This window comes from Papio anubis, chromosome 9, assembly GCF_008728515.1.
Source record: "Papio anubis isolate 15944 chromosome 9, Panubis1.0, whole genome shotgun sequence".
NCBI lineage: Eukaryota > Metazoa > Chordata > Mammalia > Primates > Cercopithecidae > Papio > Papio anubis.
This window is the reverse complement of record NC_044984.1, coordinates 106,491,594-106,508,658: the sequence shown is the minus strand read 5'-3', so window position 1 is coordinate 106,508,658 and position 17,065 is coordinate 106,491,594. Positions and strand designations below refer to the sequence as shown.

Sequence of the window (17,065 nt, the reverse complement as noted above, 5' to 3'; positions counted from 1 at the left end):
GGTAATGTTCCCAATATGACAGGTGGCCCACTCAAGGTGCTACAGGCTCTGGAATTAGAGGCTGTGCCAGGTATCTGCCTGCCTGCCTGCCTTTCTTGGGTTAATAGCCCAATATTTGTGGAATAAGGACATGCACCCTTTCTGAAAACCTCACACAGTGTCTACCCACCCAGAAGGTCATGTCCGGAATTCGGTGCCCACAGCATGGCTCTGTGATGCTTCAGTGAATATTTCACCCAACATTTTTCTGGAAGTACATTTTTTCAGTCCCCTGAAGTGGGATCAGACAAGATATACTGCTCTGCAATCTGCTTTTTTTCTTTTGAGATAGGGTCTGACTCTGTAACCCAGGCTGAAGTGCAGTGGCACAGTCACAGCTCACTGCAGCCTCAACCTCCTGGGTTCCGGTGATCCTCCCACCTCAGCTTCTCCAGTAGCTGGGACTGCAGGCACATGCCACTATGACCAGCTAATTTTTGTGGGGGGGTTTTTGTAGAGATGGAGTTTTACTGTTGCTCAGGCTGGTCTCAAATTCCTGGCCTTGAGCAATCTGCCTGCCTCAGCGTCCCAAAGTGCTGGGATTACAGGCATGAGCCACCTCGACTGGCCTGCAATCTGCTGTTTAAAAATTTGTCCACATCATCCCATATTATTCCACTTGATCATTTTCCTGACTTCCTAGCGTTGCATTGTTAGGTGCAGTGTAATTCAGCTAATCCCCTATCGATGGACAGTTGGGTTGTGTCTGACGTTGCTGCAGTAACACAGCCCTGCAGCAGTGCCCTCAGAAGCACACTGTGGCCCATCTGTTCTAAGAGCTCCACAGGTGAATTCTGGAATGGGCTTGCTGGAAAAAGAGTAATGACATCAGTGACACCAGCAGCTGACAATTCTTGTGCATTTGGAACGTGCTGGGCACTGCTTCACAGGCATCCTGTCACTGAATTCTTATGACTGGCCAGGCGCAGTGGCTCACTCCTGTAACCCTAGCACTTTGGGAGCTGAGGCGGGAGGATGGCTTGAGCCCAGGATTTCAGAAACAGCCTGAGCAACACAGCGAGACCCCATCTCTACAAAAAAATGTAAAAATCAACCAGGCGCATTGGCTCATGCCTGTAATCCCAGCACTTTGGGAGGCCAAAGTGGGCGGATCACATGGTCAGGAGATCGAGACCATCCTGGCTAACACAGTGAAACCCCGTCTCTACTAAAAATACAAAAAATTAGCCAGGCGTGTCAGTGTGTGCCTGTAGTCCCAGCTAGTTGGGAGACTGAGGCAGGAGAATGGCATGAACCCGGGAGGCAGAGCTTGCAGTGAGCTGAGATCAGGCCACTGCACTCTAGCCTGGGTGACAGAGCAAGACTCCGTCTCAAAAAAAATAAATAAAAATAAAAAAATAAAAATTTTAAAATTAGGCAGGCGTAGTGGCTTGCACTTGTGGTCCCAGCTACTGGAGAGGCTGAGTAGTGGGAGAATTGCTTGAGTCCAGGAGTTCAAGGCTGCAGTGAGCTATGATCACCACACTGTGCTCCAGCCCAGGCAACAGAGGAAGACTTTGGTTGGAGAAAGGAGAAGAAAGTTTTGTGACACACTGCAAGCTGATGCTATCATGAGCTCCTCCTTCACCCTCACACGCTGCTGCCAACTCTCGGGAGTGAGACACGGGTGGGTGCCTGGTGCCGCCTCCCAGAAGGCTGCAGCGTTCCCACTCCCGCCAGCGTGCTTGGCTTGCTTCTTTTGAAAGAGCTTTCCCCATGAGGAGGGGTACAGGCACCAAGAAACAATGTGGAAGGCGAGGCTGTCTTTTCAATGTGCTCCAGGAGCTGAGGACAAGACTCTAAGAGAAATTCAACAGTCATCCCAGTGCACCCCGCCTCACTTTGCCCTTCTCCCCCTGTTCCCACCCCCAGGTGCGCCTGCATCGATGTCCGACACGCACAGAAGGCCTCAAGAAAGTGGACCCTGGAGATGGACGTGGCACTCGTGCAGTACATCAACCAGCTGTGCCGCCACCTTGCCATCACACCCGCACGGCTCCATCCCCACGAGGTGTACCTGGACCCTGCGGATGCTGCGGACCCCAGAGTGGCCTGTCTCCTGAGTATGTGGCCCTGGGCCTGTCCCCTCCCCTGCTGCCTGATGCGGGCACACCCCCTGACAAGGGGCGTTTACAAGGGCTAGATTCATTTAGACGCCCATCAAACGAACACTTCAGAACATGAACACCTGCTACGCGCCAGGTGCGCAAGGAAGGAGGGGGCTGACAAAACAGGGAGAGCAAGGCAGGGGGCCAGGACTGTGGCCTAATTAGTCTGGGGCCTTTTTAAATGCCCATGAAAGCAAAGCCAGGGAGCAGATACAGAAATGCATGGCTGCAGGGAATGCCCAGGCCACTGCCTGGAGGCCCCACTGAGGCCAGGGCTGCCATGGGGAGTGAGAAGCATGTATAGTCTGATAGCTTGCAGTAGAGGCATTAGCCTTCATAATGGAGAACACCATGTTTTTATTAAAAGCTAGGATTGCAGGAAGTCCCATTCAGGTGCCCCTGTCTTTCGAAAGAGAGAAAGCTGTTCTCTGGGCCGGGCGCAGTGGCTGATGCCTTGTAATTGCAGCACTTTGAGAGGCCAAGGCGGGCAGATTACCTGAGGTCAGGAGTTCAAGACCAGCGTGACCAACATGGAGAAACCCCATCTCTACTAAAAATACAAAATTAGCCGGGCATGGTGGCACATGCCTGTAATCCCAGCTACTTGGGAGGCTGAGGCAGGAGAATCGCTTGAGCCCAGGAGGCGGAGGTTGCAGTGAGCCAAGATCACGCCATTGCACTCCAGCCTGGGCAACAAGAGCAAAACTCCCGTCTCCATAAAAAAACTAGGATTGCACACAAAATATAAATTGTTAGTTCCCAGACGTCCCCCCTTTACAAGGTGTTGGTGAGCAGCTCATTACACTCGTACCAGGGGCTGTGCTCAGCCGCTTGCCTCATCAGCAACAGGTGCAGAGCCCTTGCTCTCTCCTGGGTGCCAAGGAGGTAAAGGTGGGCAAGAGGTTGTCCCTGACTTGCGTCTGTGGCAATGTGAAGGGTGAAGAACTGAAGGGCAGTGTGCCAGTAGCACAGTTTACTGGTTTTGATATGACATCACCATTGGGGGACGCTGGGTGAAATGTACACGGGACTCTGTGCCATTTTTGCAACCTCCTGTATTATTATTTCAAAATAGTAAGTCAAAAAATAATACAGTGGACAGCCCTGGCATGGCCCTGAAGGTAGATGAGGGGGCCTTGGACTCCTTAAGAGCCAGCACCTCCATCTGGCCAGCCAGGGCCTCGCCCTTTGTGTCTGCTTGGCATAGGCACAGGCACATCAGGGGCCGCTCGCTCACTGACAGCGTCTCCAGGGTCCTAGGTAAAAAATCCACCAATCCTGTTCCCAGTGATAGGGACCCCCTGTGTTGCCTGTGAGTCAGGCATCTCAGCCGATCTGGCCAAGATCTCAGCCTGACTGCTCCTGCGCCCTGCAGACGTGCCCATCGAGAGCCTGCGCCTGCGCTTCGCCTTACTGCAGTCCCTCAACACCACGCTGGAGACCTTCTTCTTGCCTTTGGTGGAGCTGCGCCAGACACCTATGTACACCCATAGCATCGCCGCCCTGTTGAAGGAGGCCAAAGGTCAGTGCCTGCACCCGCCCTGGCCCTGCAGGAAGAGAGAGGTGACCTGCAAGACGCCAGGGCCAGAATCCACAGGCAGGGTCCTTGGGCAGCCCCCCAGGAAGATGCCTTCCCCCCGAAACCTTTCATCTAGCAGGCTGGGCTCCTCTGGAGCAACAGGTCCACCCAAGGGAAGTTACTTTAATTATAAAAGTAACATATGCTCTGAAAAGTAAAATTATTTTTAAGGTTTTCAAATTAATTAGAAATATATGAAGTTCTGTTTACTATCTGGCCTCCACATCCCTACATCCCAGGGTGACATTGTTAACAGATGAGTATCTATCCTTCCAGACTTTTCTCTTCACATACAGACAGACACGTGTGCACACACAAAGCTTTTTGTCTTTTTTTAAATTAAAAATAGGTATCATTTTCTACATTCCATTTTGCAACTCTAGTTTCTTTGCATTGTTTCTGGAAATTGGGTGTCTCCTGGGAATGACAAAGGGTACATGCACTTAGCAGCTGGGTAGATGTGACACACCACCCTCCACAGTCAGGACCCGGCTCTGCTGCCACCAGGGGGCCTGAGAGTGCCACACCCAGGGACGTAAAGAGAGTCTTGGGGGGACTGGGAAGGAAGGGACAAAGCCCCACCCAAGCCTCTCCCACATTCCTCTCCTTAGGGCTGATCTTCTATGACACAAAAGTGACCGTGATGAATCGAGTGCTGAATGCCACTGTGCAGAGGACAGCGGACCACGCGGCACCTGAGATCACTTTGGACCCACTGGAAATTGTGGGAGGTGAGGTTGGCTGCAGAGGGCAAAAAATGCAAAATGGCAGTGCCTAAACACACTAGTGGATTTCTGGAACATAAAAGAAGCTTCTAGAAGAAGGGGGTCCAGGGCTGGTGCGGCAGTTCCTCCTGTCATTCTGCTGGAGCATCCTGGTGTGTGGCTTCCTGCTGGAAGGTCCCTTCAGGAGCTCGGGGAAGGGGCATAGCAGAAGGAGCTTGGCTTCCGGGGGCCTGCCCAGCTGCATGGGGTCAGATGGGGCAGGCTTTGCTCTGATCAGCCCTGCGACTGCCAAAAATGGGGATTCCAGCATCAAAGGAAAGGGAGAGAAGGGCATTGGGGAGGCTCCCCAGAGTCTCTGCCACAGCGTATAGACAGAAGGGATACGCGCAGAGGAAACGAGAGAGGAATTGGGGGGCAAGGACCTCCCTGAGAGGCAGAGGGAAGCTTCTAGAAAATGGGAAGGGTCCAAGCACTGGTGGCCCAGGAGGGCGGGTTCCAGAGGTGGGAGCCACAAGTGCTAAGGCACAGAAGGCTCTAAGATGTTCTAAGGGCAGAGAAGGCACAGGGGGCCAAGTGAGGGAGCAGGGGTCCAGGGACAGGCACAGGCCTGCTAGGCCCGGGGTCTGTCCTCAACAGGAGGGCAGAGGGCTGCCATGGGGGGTGCTTTGATCAGCTCATCTCACTTTCCAGGGGAAATCAGAGCTTCTGAAAACTCCTACTTCTGTCAGGCTGCCAGGCAGCTGGCCTCAGTGCCGTCGTCTCAGCTCTGTGTCAAGCTGGCCAGTGGTGGTGACCCCACATATGCCTTCAACATCCGCTTCACTGGGGAGGAGGTCCACGGCACCAGTAAGTTGTGGTGGGCTCCCCGCTGAAGGAGCTGTGTTTAGTGTCCAGCCTTAGCCCCAGCTGCCCAAGACCTCCATTCCTAAGAGTAAAAGCTGCATCCTCAGCACCTGTGCTACAGAAGCCTGGTCTGCACCCAGAGAGGCCTCACACCCATGTCCTCCAGACCGTCCCCGTGTGGAAGCCTCAGCCAGCCCCTCCTGGGCTTGGGGATGGCACTTGTTCTCAGGGCCCTTCTCGGTGCCGGTTGGCCCCCTCCCCGGGAAGGGCCCTGGCTGAGGACTCAGTAGGCCTGAAAGCTTGTGTGTGCCCCATGAGAGGCAGGGTGTTGGGGAGCCCTTGGTTAAGATGGCACCATCGCACTCTGCAAGGATGAGGACTGGCAGCTGAGCAAGTGCTCCCTTGTGACCCTCTCATGCTTAGCCCCAGACATTCAGGAAATGTCTCCACTGCAGATGCAGAAGAAACCTAGTTTCTCCACAGCTGGGCACCCTGGAGGGAAAGGCTGTCCGGGCAGGAGGGAGCCCCCACCCAGCTCCTTCTCCCCTTTCCTCTGATCTGCCCCCACGGGAATGCAGCTGCCTCCCAGACAGAGGGCCCTGGCATCCTATGGGCAGGCCTCCTAGGCCTCTCTGAGAACAGCTCTGGTTCACTGACAGCCCAGACTCACGCACGACACCTTATCCTCCCCACAGCAGTGAACCTGCCCAGAGTGCCAGCCCTGGCCCGTCCTACACATAGGGAAACTGGGACTCCACAAAGCCAAGTCACTTCCCAAGGTCAGGCAGCCAACTGGGGTTCCAGGGTCCAGGCCCCTGGCCTTCCAAGTGTCGGCAGTCGGGACACTCCTGCTTCTCCTTGAAGCAGAGGTGAGGGCGAGGCCCAACATCTGCCCCTGCACTGGGCCCCCACACTGGGCTTCCACGTGGCTCTGACCAAGCAGGGTGTGGGCACAGCTGTGCTCAGAGCTCCCTGACCTCAGGGTACCAATAGGGAACACAGGGAAGGCCAGAGGAAGAGATTTGCAAGGAAACCAAAGGCCCATCTTGAATGGCGGCAGGAGAGGATGAGCAGTGACCGTTGCCCTTTGCACATTCACACATTTGTCCATTCACTTACACGTTCATTGGACAGACGCGAGCCCGGGCAGTGGGGGTGGCAGTGCTGAGTGAAACAAGTGGTCCTGCCCTCAGCCTGGCCCAGGGGCACAGACGTGGACCAAACAAGTCCACAACTCAGGCAGGCTTGCAGCTGTGAGGGGTTGCCTGTGTGGGGACCTGCGGTGACCTCACTGAATCCTTGAATGGCCTTTGGGGAAGGTACGGTCACTCTCCCATTTGACAGACAGGTGACTGAGCCTCAGGGACATCTTGCCCTCTGTGGTATCACTGGGTGGCCCCACTAGTGAGTGGAGAGCAGGCTTGGACCTGAGGCCTCCTAGGCCTGAGGTGGCTTCTTTCCACCCCGCCACAGCGGCAGGCAGGCCAGGGAAAGAGTAGCCGCTCCGGCCAGCAGGTGAGAGGGAGGGAACGGTGCCACCTCCCGCTGGGACGCCCCCAGGTGCCCATGTTTCTCATCTGTCCTGCAGGCGGCTCTTTCCGCCACTTCCTGTGGCAGGTGTGTAAGGAGCTGCAGAGTTCCTCGCTGTCGCTGCTGCTGCTGTGCCCCAGCTCAGCTGTCAATAAGAACAAGGTAGGCGGAGACCGAGAGGAGGCTCCACGTCCCCAAGCTCAGGTCCCAGTGCAGTGGCTGGTGGTGGTGGGGCAGTGTGTGTCTCATCGAAACTAAACCTTTTCAGAAACCTTCCCAATCTGTGGGGACAGGCCCTTGCCACACTGCCTGGGCAAGCTCTGGGAGCTTGCAGTGACTTCTCTCCTGCCTGCCACAGGGTGCGGTGGCCTGAAACACATGTTCCTTGGCGGGCACAGAGGCCCATGCCCAGGTCACCTCATGCCCACCTCCGCTTCCAGGGCAAGTATATCCTGACCCCGAGCCCCATCACCTACGGGGAGGAGCAGCTGCTGCACTTCCTGGGGCAGCTGCTGGGCATTGCTATTCGGGCAGATGTCCCGCTGCCCCTGGACCTCCTGCCCTCCTTCTGGAAGACTCTAGTGGGCGAGCCCTTGGACCCTGAGCAAGACCTGCAGGAAGCGGACATCCTCACCTACAATTACGTCAAGAAGTTTGAGAGCGTGAGTACAAGGCACAGTTCCGGGGGCGTGCAGCGCCCGGGGCCTCCCCGCCGCCTTGCTGAGGACTCCATGCACACCCGAGCTGCCTGCTGAGGCTGGGTTGGGATCCCCCAGAGGACCTTAGGGGTGTGAGCCATCTGCCAGGAAGGCTTGTTTCATAGGGACAGGGGCCTCTGGCCTCCCTCCCTGCTGGCAGCAGAGATTGGAGGTAACATGACCAGCCCTGCTGGTCCTCCCACATTGGTGCTCGTCACCTGGCCATGGGTAAGGGCTCCTGGAGCTGAGTGAACAGGCACTGGGGGAACAGCTGTAGGGGTGCAGGTTAAGAGTTGTTTCAGGGCCTCAGAGCACAGGAGTCAACCCTGGGACCACCTGAGGTCAACCAAGGGAGAGGTGTCAGGATGGAGCCCTTCCTGCCTGTCCAGGGCACACGTAGGTTTTGAGAGCATGGTGCTGTTGCTCAGCACCCCCCTGGAGGTGGATGGGGTCCACAGTCCCTCTGTTCACTCAGTGGCCGTCACTGAGGCCCTGTCATGGGCCAGACAGGCTCTGGGCACTCAGCCTGTCCTCGGGGAGTGTCCAGGCTTGTCTCCGTGGTAGAGGGTGGAGGGCTTTATTCCATCATCACAAGGTCAGGAGGAAAGTGAGGCTCACCACATGGAGGTGACTTGCCCAGGCCCTCACAGCTGGCAGGGAGCAGAGCCACCGGGAGCCCAGGGCTGCCTGCTCTGACTTCTGGGCTCTCCAGCACCACACGCCGTGCAGCTGAGAGAACCATCCTGGCCGAGTGTGGAGGGCAACGTCCCACCCGGCGCTCCTCAAGGCCACGAGAGTGAACATCGTGCCTGAGGCCTGGCAGAAGCTGCTCTCTCCTGGGCCTCAGGTGAAGGAGGTGCCAGCTGCTTCTGCGTACACCGGCAGAATACTCCATGGCCGACTGAGGCACTGCCTGGCCAGGTCTCTGCCGTTGACCCCTGGGTCACTCAGGGCAGCCATTGCAAGACAATAGCAGAGCCAGAGTCCCGGATGCCCGTGGCTTCTCGGTAGAAACAGGCATGACAAGGCATTGTCAAAAGGGTGGAAGGAGAACACCCACAGTGGACTGAGGGTTTATGTGTCTCCTGCACTCTTCCAAGGAATCCTCCTGGGGCTCTGGGTGCAGCGCAGGCTGGGGCTGCAGGGGATGCGAGGCGGGGTCCTGCAGGCCAGCCGAGGCTTCTGGCTGCAGGGATGGCCAGGGCCCCAGAGGGTGTGGGGTGCAGAACCACATGGTGTTGTGGGATGTGTACTGGAAAGAAATGCTCTCGACTTGTATCAGTGGAGCGTCTGCAGTGAAGGGGTAGGGAGGTTGCTACTAAGGAGACTCCAGACTTAGACCTGAATGTCCGTCCACCTGTCACTGTCCCCGAGCTGCAGTCAGTCTCCTTTGGGTCTCACCCTGTCGTCTCCCAGATAGCCCAGCAGACACAGTGCGAATCAGTTTCCCTGGACCCTGATTCTGGTCGCCAAATGTGGGGAGGCAGTAGCCTGTACACCTCCACAGACAGGACTAAGTTAGGGCTGTCTGGTGGCAAGGGACAGAAATCCCAGCCACAACCAGCTTTAGAAAAAATTGTTTAAAATTAGTTGCTCTTAGACTGGGCACGGTGGCTCATGCCTGTAATCCCATTACTTTGGGAGGGTTAGGTGGGCAGATCACAAGATCAGGAGATCAAGACCATCTGGCTAACATGGTGAAACCCCGTCTCTACTAAAAATACAAAACATTAGCCAGGCGTGGTGACAGGTGCCTATAGTCTCTGGCTGCTTGGGAAGTTGAGGCAGGAGAATGGCGTGAACCCGAGAGGCGGAGCTTACAGTGAGCCAAGATTGTGCCACTGCACTCCAGCCTGGGCAACAGAGCAAGACTCCATCTCAAAAAAAAAAAAAAAAAATTAGTTGCTCTTAAAACAAAAACCATGATGGGTTTGACTTCAGGCAGGGCCAAATCCAGGTATTCAAACAGTGTCATCTGGTGTTGGTCTCAGGCCTCTTATCCAGATTGCTTTAAAAAAAAAAAAAGAAAGCGGCCAGGTGCAGTGGCTCACGCCTGTAATCCCAGCATTTTGGGAAGCTGAAGCAGGTGGATCAGGAGTTCAAGACCAGCCTGGCCAAGATGGTGAAACCCCGTCTCTACTAAAAATACAAAAACTAGCCAGGCATGGTGGTGGGTGCCTGTAATCCCAGCTACTCGGGAGGCTGAGGCAGAGAATTACTTGAACCCAGGAGGCGGAGGTTGCAGTGAGCCAAGATCGCACTACTGCACTCCAGCTGACAGAGCGAGAATCCATCTCAAAAAAAAAAAAAAAAGAAAGAAAAAGCAGTCTGGGTGCAGTGGCTCACGCCTGTAATCCCAGCACTTTGGAAGGCTGAGGCAGGTAGATCACCTGAGGTCAGGAGTTCGAGACCAGCCTGACCAACATAGTGAAACCCCGTCTCTACTAAAAATACGAAAATTAACCAGGCGTGGTGGCGGGCGCCTGTAATCCCAGCTCCTTAGGAGGCTGAGGCAGGAGAATTGCTTGAACTCAGGAGGCAGAGGTTGCAGTGAGCCCAGGTCGCACCACTGCACTCCAGCCTGGGCAACAAGAGCAAAACTCTGTCTCAAAAAAAAAAAAAGAAAGAAAAGAAAAAGCAAAGAAAGCAAAATTAGTCTCAGGCAGGCTGTCCCAGCACACGGGCAGAGGTGGCCTCTAGCAGTAAAGGGTTTTCCATCATAGAGTCTGCCCGTGCCAGTGAGACAGGATCGCTGCCTCCAAACAGTCATGGGAAAAGGCCTGGAATGTGGGTCTCTTCAGCCTGGCCTCGGTCACATGCCCGGCCCTGAACTGATGGCAGGTTCTGATTGGCCAAGCCCATGTCACATGCCCATCCACACGGCCAAGGGTAGATCCCACCAGCTGCACCTGGGATTTGCCCAGCCACCTGGGGATCAGGGTTCCACTTCCCATGGCCTTGTAATGAGCCTCACTCTGCCTCCACCCTCCAGATCAATGACGAGACCGAGCTGGAGGCCCTGTGCGCTGAGATTGCCTCCCAGCACCTGGCCACCGAGAGCCCTGACAGCCCCAACAAGCCCTGCTGCAGGTTCACCTACCTGACCATGACGGGCGAGGAGGTGGAGCTGTGCAGCCGGGGCCGGCACATCCTTGTGGCGTGAGTGTGTGCACGTGGTGGGGGCTGGTGGGGGCTGGCGGGGGCTGGCCAGGGTTTGACAGCAGCATCTGTTCCTGGGCAATGGCATGAGGACCTAGGTCAGGTGACAGGTGGATTTCACCAGGGGAGGGAGATGAGGCAGGATGGTGGGTGCCGAGAAAGAGGGTCCTCAGCAGAAGGGGTTTACTAAGAAAACAGCAGCTCTGAGGTGGTGGCACCAGAGGCAGGAAAGGACTGGGATGACCAGGGCGGCTGGGCCGCAGGCCTCTCCCAAGAGAGGATCGAGGACCTCCGGCTGAGTGGGTGTGGCTCCCAGACCCAGCCTCTTTGGTGGTGGTCTCCCTCACCTGTGCCCCTCACCTGGGCAGGTGGGAGAACAAGGACATCTATGCGGCAGCCATCCGGAGCCTGCGGCTGCGGGAGCTGCAGAATGTGGAGTGTGTGACGGCCGTGCGGGCTGGCCTGGGCTCCATCATCCCCCTGCAGCTGCTGACTACGCTCAGCCCGCTGGAGATGGAGCTGCGCACCTGCGGCCTCCCCTACATCAACCTCGAGTTCCTCAAGGTAGACGGCCCAGGGCCAGGCTGGGCGGGGAGGTGGTGAGCCTCAGGCCTGCCTCCCTGTCACCCTTAAGTCCAGCAGCAGGCATCGGCAGTGGCCTGTCTCAGCTCTGTCCTTGCCACAGACCTGTATCATTGTCATCGTTGTCATCTCCCTGTGCTCACAGCCCACACGCTGCACCCTGCCTGGCCCGCAGACCCCAGGGCTGGGGAGGCACTGGGTAGGTGGGGTTCCAGGGCTTCTGACACCTGGGCCTCTCCTCCCCAGGCCCACACCATGTACCAGGTGGGGCTGATGGAGACGGACCAGCACATCGAGTTCTTCTGGGGGGCCCTGGAGATGTTCACCCAGGAGGAGCTGTGCAAGTTCATCAAGTTTGCCTGCAACCAGGAGCGCATCCCGTTCACCTGCCCCTGCAAAGACGGGGGCCCCGACACCGCCCATGTGCCCCCGTACCCCATGAAGATCGCCCCCCCAGATGGCACAGCAGGTACCGCCCTCCCCTGGCCATTTCCCAAGTAGGGACACACTAGCCCTTCTCTGTTTGGAACTGGGGCTGCCAGGCCCCATGTGAAGGGAGAACAATGAACAGGAGCCCCACACGCCAAAACCCAGACACCACTGAGGATTAGGGCTGGGCAGGAGCCAGCCATGTGGGTCTGCTGTTAGATACCTTCTCGTCTCTCAAAAGAAGCTGAAAATCCAGAATGCTTCAAATCTTCTAACTTTTAAATGCAGAAAAATGGGTAAAAACAAAACAAAACAAAACATTTTGCTGGGCAGACAAACCCATCAGCAGTTTGGCACATATGCTGTCCAGCAGCTCTCTCCCCTTTTCCCTCCAAGAACTTCTCCCAGGTTCCCAGGCCCTCATCCCCATCCTGCTGGGCACCAGGATTGGCTTAGGGCTACCCTAGGAGGCAAACCTGGAAGCGGAGGCCAGCCCAGCTTCCATGGGAGCCTCACAGACGGGGGCCCAACCCTCTGACGCTGGCTCGGTTTCTTGTAGGTTCCCCAGACTCTCGCTACATCCGCGTGGAGACCTGCATGTTCATGATCAAGCTTCCCCAGTACTCCTCTCTGGAGATCATGCTGGAGAAACTTCGTTGTGCCATTCACTACCGCGAAGACCCCCTCAGTGGCTGACAGGAGGAAGCCCCAGAATTAGGATGTCACTGAGGCACCTGCTCTGCCGGCTTGGGAAGCCACTACTGCAGCCCGTCCCTCCAGGGCCCTGCGTGAGGAGTTGGCAACATTTTGCTTTTCCGAACTTTCGTCCACGTTCCAGGGCCTCCTGGAAGACTTAACCTTTTGTCTTTGTACGTTTCGTGATGGGTTGGTTCTTTTGCTGCCTGTTTGTGGTCTATTTGTAGGATAGTTTAGTTCCCAGACAGTTTGTGTCTAATTTGATCTTCTTGGACATTGTCCCTCGTGGCCACCAGATTCTAATGCCATAAGGCCCCAGCTGGTTCCCCATCACAGAACCACCGAGCAGGAAGCCAGGGGTACAATGACCTCAGCCACACAGAGCGTCCGTGCTTTAGCAGAGCGCCTCCGCAGACAAGCCTGTGGCCAGCCCTCCCCTCTGGCCTCCAGCTGGAGTTGCTCCAGAGGCAGCCCCAGCAGGCCTCCCTCCACCTAGAGGTGGCTGGGCCAGTTGCCCAAACATGGGAGACACACAGGGAGCTTTATATGTTCATCTTCCTGCTTTAGAACTTGCTCCCAGTCTTGGTTTTTCTGAGGAAAAGCCCACAGTGGTTTCCCTGCGCGTCCCAAACCTCCCTATCTGCCATCTGTCTCTGCTGGGCCCTAGTCTGACAGTTTTCATCTGAGGCCTCTTCAGGAGCAGGAGACTCAAGGGTTCATCCCGACCTTAATTCACAGAGCCTAGCTGGGTGCATCCCAGCTGCAGGGGGTGAGAAGACACCCAGAGATGGGAGACAGTGCTCAGGTGGGGGCCTCCTCTGAGACTCTGGTTGAAGAGGAAAGCACATGATTCAAGCCTACCCCACAAAAAAGGAGCACAAAATGCTCAGAAATGGCCCTTCCTCCCTGCAGTGACATAGGACAAGGGAAAGGGCCATACCCCCATTTTCAAAAGAGTGGACTGAGGTGCTCTGCTCAATTCGGGGTCTGCTTTAGTGACCCAGACATGCAAGTCCAGATGGAGACTCCAGGGGGGTCCTTCTGCCCCTCTGGCCAGCCCTGCCTAGCACTCCCCATCACCCCATGTAAGTGTGTGTGCCAGGGCCGGGCTGCCTCCAGGCTCACCCACTGCCCCAGTGCATCTTTGCCCCAAATAGGTCTTTGTCCAATGGTACTCTGTTCATGAGCAGCACAGGCCATCTTGTTGGACACTGTCACTTTGGGCCTTGCCAGGTCTCACAGAATCACATCGCTGTATTTATTGTATAATATTGTGAATATTGGAAGTTTTGAGTGAGTGCTATCTAGAAGGTTTTGGAGTGTGGATGCTGGTCCAAGAAAGAAGATGTGCCCTGGCCTGCTGGAAAGATTGTGAGTTCTAGAGATAGAGCCGTTAGCATCCATCTCCTCCCTGTAACTCTTAGGAAATGCATCAAGGACCATTATAGAAAGGATCCCCTGACCTCAGGATGAAATCGACCTAGGGTTAATCATGACAGCTGCATCAGTTGTATTTGATGCGAGTCACCTCTGGAGGTGAGTACCCGCAAGCAGTTCCCCTGTTTTGAAAGAAGATGGTCAGCCCGCTGCCTCCCCAGCAGCCACAGCTCCCTTGAGTGGGGCGGGGGGTCACATCCAGGATGTATTCCTGACAACAAGGATCCTTTTATTTTCATTTCTGCAAAACGAAAGAGCCTTTGGATTTATTAGAAGTGGTTTTTCCTCCCTGTATCTTTAAATTCTTGGTTCTCTTTAGTCCTCATCCCTTGAATGGACTTGTCAGCTACCTCCCCAGGAGGAGTTCAGAAGCTTCTGTTGGCCATCACTTGAGTAGATGACAGCTGTAAGGTATCTGCTGCTAACATGGCTGCTTCTCCGAGAGCACATTGAGGTCCAGACAGTTCCAAACCTTGGCCCTAAAAAATGTGTGCTGTAAAGTTACTTGATGTATATTTATTATAATTATTTATGGTTGCATTTAACAAACTTTTCATTCAATCTGATGCTATTTACACCATGCTGTGTAAAGGAAGCTCACTAAAGGAAAAAAGTCACACCAATAAATAACCTTCATCTAATTTTGATTTACCTTAAGAGTTGTGTGATCATCTACTCTTGCTGAGCAAGTTCAAAGACTGGCATGCTTGGATGGCTCTGATATTTAAGTGCTGCCAAGTGGCTAGGAATTAAAGTGTTTCTAATTATTATGGTCTCTTGGCATTTGACGTGATTCTTACCCCATGAGGCTTTTAAACTACCCTTCCCCAAACCTGACTCTTGAGTCTGTGCATTGCATGTAGAAATTACGAAGGCAGGGGAATCCAAGATCAAAGCTAAACCTAACGCTATATCTCCTGCCCACTTTTTGTCCTGGCAGCTAGTCTTTGCACTTGGGCCTGGTGTGGGCATTTTTCTCAAGCGGATTGTTACCGTGGCAGAGTCTGGGCCCCTCAGACACAGCTCCTCCTTCAGGAGCAGGTGGTGGATGTAGACCTACCTTGTGCAGAAGGGAAATACAGGAAAGATGTGAGGACTTGCTGAGTCCTGCTGTCCATGATCAACACTCAGCTCCTTGCACAGCTGCCTCACCGGCCAGGGGGCCCAGGTTGGCTATAATCTGAATAATCTCAGTTCTCTGTGACCTGCTTGTCCCCTCCTACTGTTCCATGGTAGTCTTCACCCAGAGTCACTTTATTCTCATGCTTTCAACTCCACCTTTCTTGTACTTCATAAACGCTAACTTTGGAAGGGTGGCAAGATGACCAAGTAGGAACAGCTCTGGTCTGCAGCTCCCAGTGAGACCAACAGAGAAGGCAGGTGATTTCTGCATTTCTAACTGAGGTATCTGGCTCATCTCAATGGGACTGGTTAGACAGTGGGTGCAGCCTACGGAAGGCAAGCTGAAGCAGGGTGGGGCGTTGCCTCACCCAGGAAGCACAAGGCGTTAGCAAACTCCCTCCCCTAGCCAAGGGAAGTCATGAGGGACTGTGCCGGGAGGAATGATGCACTCCAGCCCAGATACTACGCTTTTCCCATAGTCTTCACAACCTGCAGACCAAGAGATTCCCTCCCGTGCCTACACCACCAGGGCCCTGGGTTTCAAGCACAAAACTGGGCGGCCGTATGGGCAGACACCTAGCTAGCTGCAGGAGTTCTTTTTTTCATACCCCAGTGGCACCTGGAATGCCAGTGAGACAGAACAGTTCACGCCCCAGGAAAGGGGGCTGAAGCCAGGGAGCCAAGTGGTCTAGTTCAGCAGATCCCACCCCCATGGAGCCCAACAAGCTAAGATCCACTGGCTTGAAATTCTGACTGCCAGCACAGCAGTCTGACGTCAACCTGGGATGCTCGAGCTTCTTGTGGGGAGCAGTGTCTGCCATTACTGAGGCTTGAGTAGGCGGGGTTTCCCCTCACAGTGTAAACAAAACTGCCAGGAAGTTCGAACTGGGTAGAGCACACCACAGCTCGGCAAAGCCTCTGTAGCCAGACTGCCTCTCTAGATTCCTCCACTCTGGGCAAGGCAGCACTGAAAGAAAGGCAGCAGCCCCAGTCAGGGACTGATAGATAAAATTCCCTTCTCCCTGGGACAGAGCACTGGGGAAAGGGGTGGCTGTGGGTGCAGCTTCAGCAGACTTAAACATTCCTGCCTGCCAGCTCTGAAGAGAGCAGCTGATCTCCCAGCACAGCACTTGAGCTCTGCTAATGGACAGACTGCCTCCTCAAGTGGGTCCCTGACCCCCATGCCTCCTGACTGGGCGACACCTCCCAGCAGGGGCCGACAGACACCTTATACAGGAGAGCTCTGGCTGGCATCGAGCAGGTGCCCCTCTGGGACGAAACTTCCAGAGGAAGGAACAGGCAGCAATCTTTGCTGTTCTGCAGCCTCCGCTGGTAATACTGGTCTGGAGCGGACCTCCAGCAAACCCCAGCAGACCTGCAGCAGAGGGGCCTGTTAGAAGAAAAACTTAACATACAGAAAGGAATAGCATCAACATCAACAAAAACGACATCCACACAGAAACCTCATCCAAAGGTCACCAACATCAAGGACCAAAGGTAGATAAATCAACGAAGATGAGGAAAAACCAGCGCCAAAAGGCTGAAAATTCCAAAAACCAAAACACCTCTTCTCCTCCAAAGGATCACAGTTCCTCCCCAGCAAGAGAACAAAAGTGGATGGAGAATGAGTTTGACGAATTGACAGAAGTAGGCTTCAGAAGGTGGGTAATAATAAACTCCTCCAAGCTAAAGGAGCATGTTCTAACCCAATGCAAAGATGCTAAGAACTTGAAGGAAGGTTAGAGGAATTGCTAACTAGAATAACCAGTTTAGAGAAGAACATAAATGACCTGATGGAGCTGAAAAACAGCACAAGAACTTCGTGAAGCATACACAAGTATCAATAGCCAAATCGATCAAGCGGAAGAAAGGATATCAGAGATTGAAGATCAACTTAATGAAATAAAGTGAGAAGACAAGATTAGAGAAAAAACAATGAAAAGGAATGAACAAAGCCTCCAAGAAATATGGGACTATGTGAAAAGACCAAACCACATTTGATTGGTGTACCTGAAAGTGACAGGGAGAATGGAACCAAGTTGGAAAACACTCTTCAGGATATTATCCAGGAGAACTTCCCCAACCTAGCAAGACAGGCCAACATTCAAATTCAGGAAA

At 54.5% G+C, this 17,065-nt stretch overlaps 1 protein-coding gene across 11 annotated transcripts in view; it reads left to right on the top strand.

Annotated features, from left to right (window-relative positions):
* The window catches only part of HECTD4 (HECT domain E3 ubiquitin protein ligase 4), a 232,906-nt gene extending 218,313 nt beyond the window's left edge, over positions 1-14,593 (top strand). For 9 of the 11 annotated variants that reach the window (XM_021922968.2, XM_021922963.2, XM_021922965.2 and 6 more), the window contains 10 exons: positions 1,912-2,102; positions 3,523-3,669; positions 4,338-4,457; positions 5,142-5,297; positions 6,883-6,986; positions 7,265-7,486; positions 10,515-10,681; positions 11,050-11,245; positions 11,510-11,732; positions 12,252-14,593. In XM_021922968.2, coding sequence (XP_021778660.2) covers positions 1,912-2,102; positions 3,523-3,669; positions 4,338-4,457; positions 5,142-5,297; positions 6,883-6,986; positions 7,265-7,486; positions 10,515-10,681; positions 11,050-11,245; positions 11,510-11,732; positions 12,252-12,388 — 1,663 coding nt within the window. In that variant the 3' untranslated portion in view covers positions 12,389-14,593. Of the gene's footprint in view, positions 1-1,911; positions 2,103-3,435; positions 3,670-4,337; positions 4,458-5,141; positions 5,298-6,882; positions 6,987-7,264; positions 7,487-10,514; positions 10,682-11,049; positions 11,246-11,509; positions 11,733-12,251 lie in introns of those variants that run through there. The other 2 variants (XR_002515862.2, XM_021922967.2) reach the window with 2 other exon arrangements.
* Positions 14,594-17,065: the final 2,472 nt, after the last annotated feature.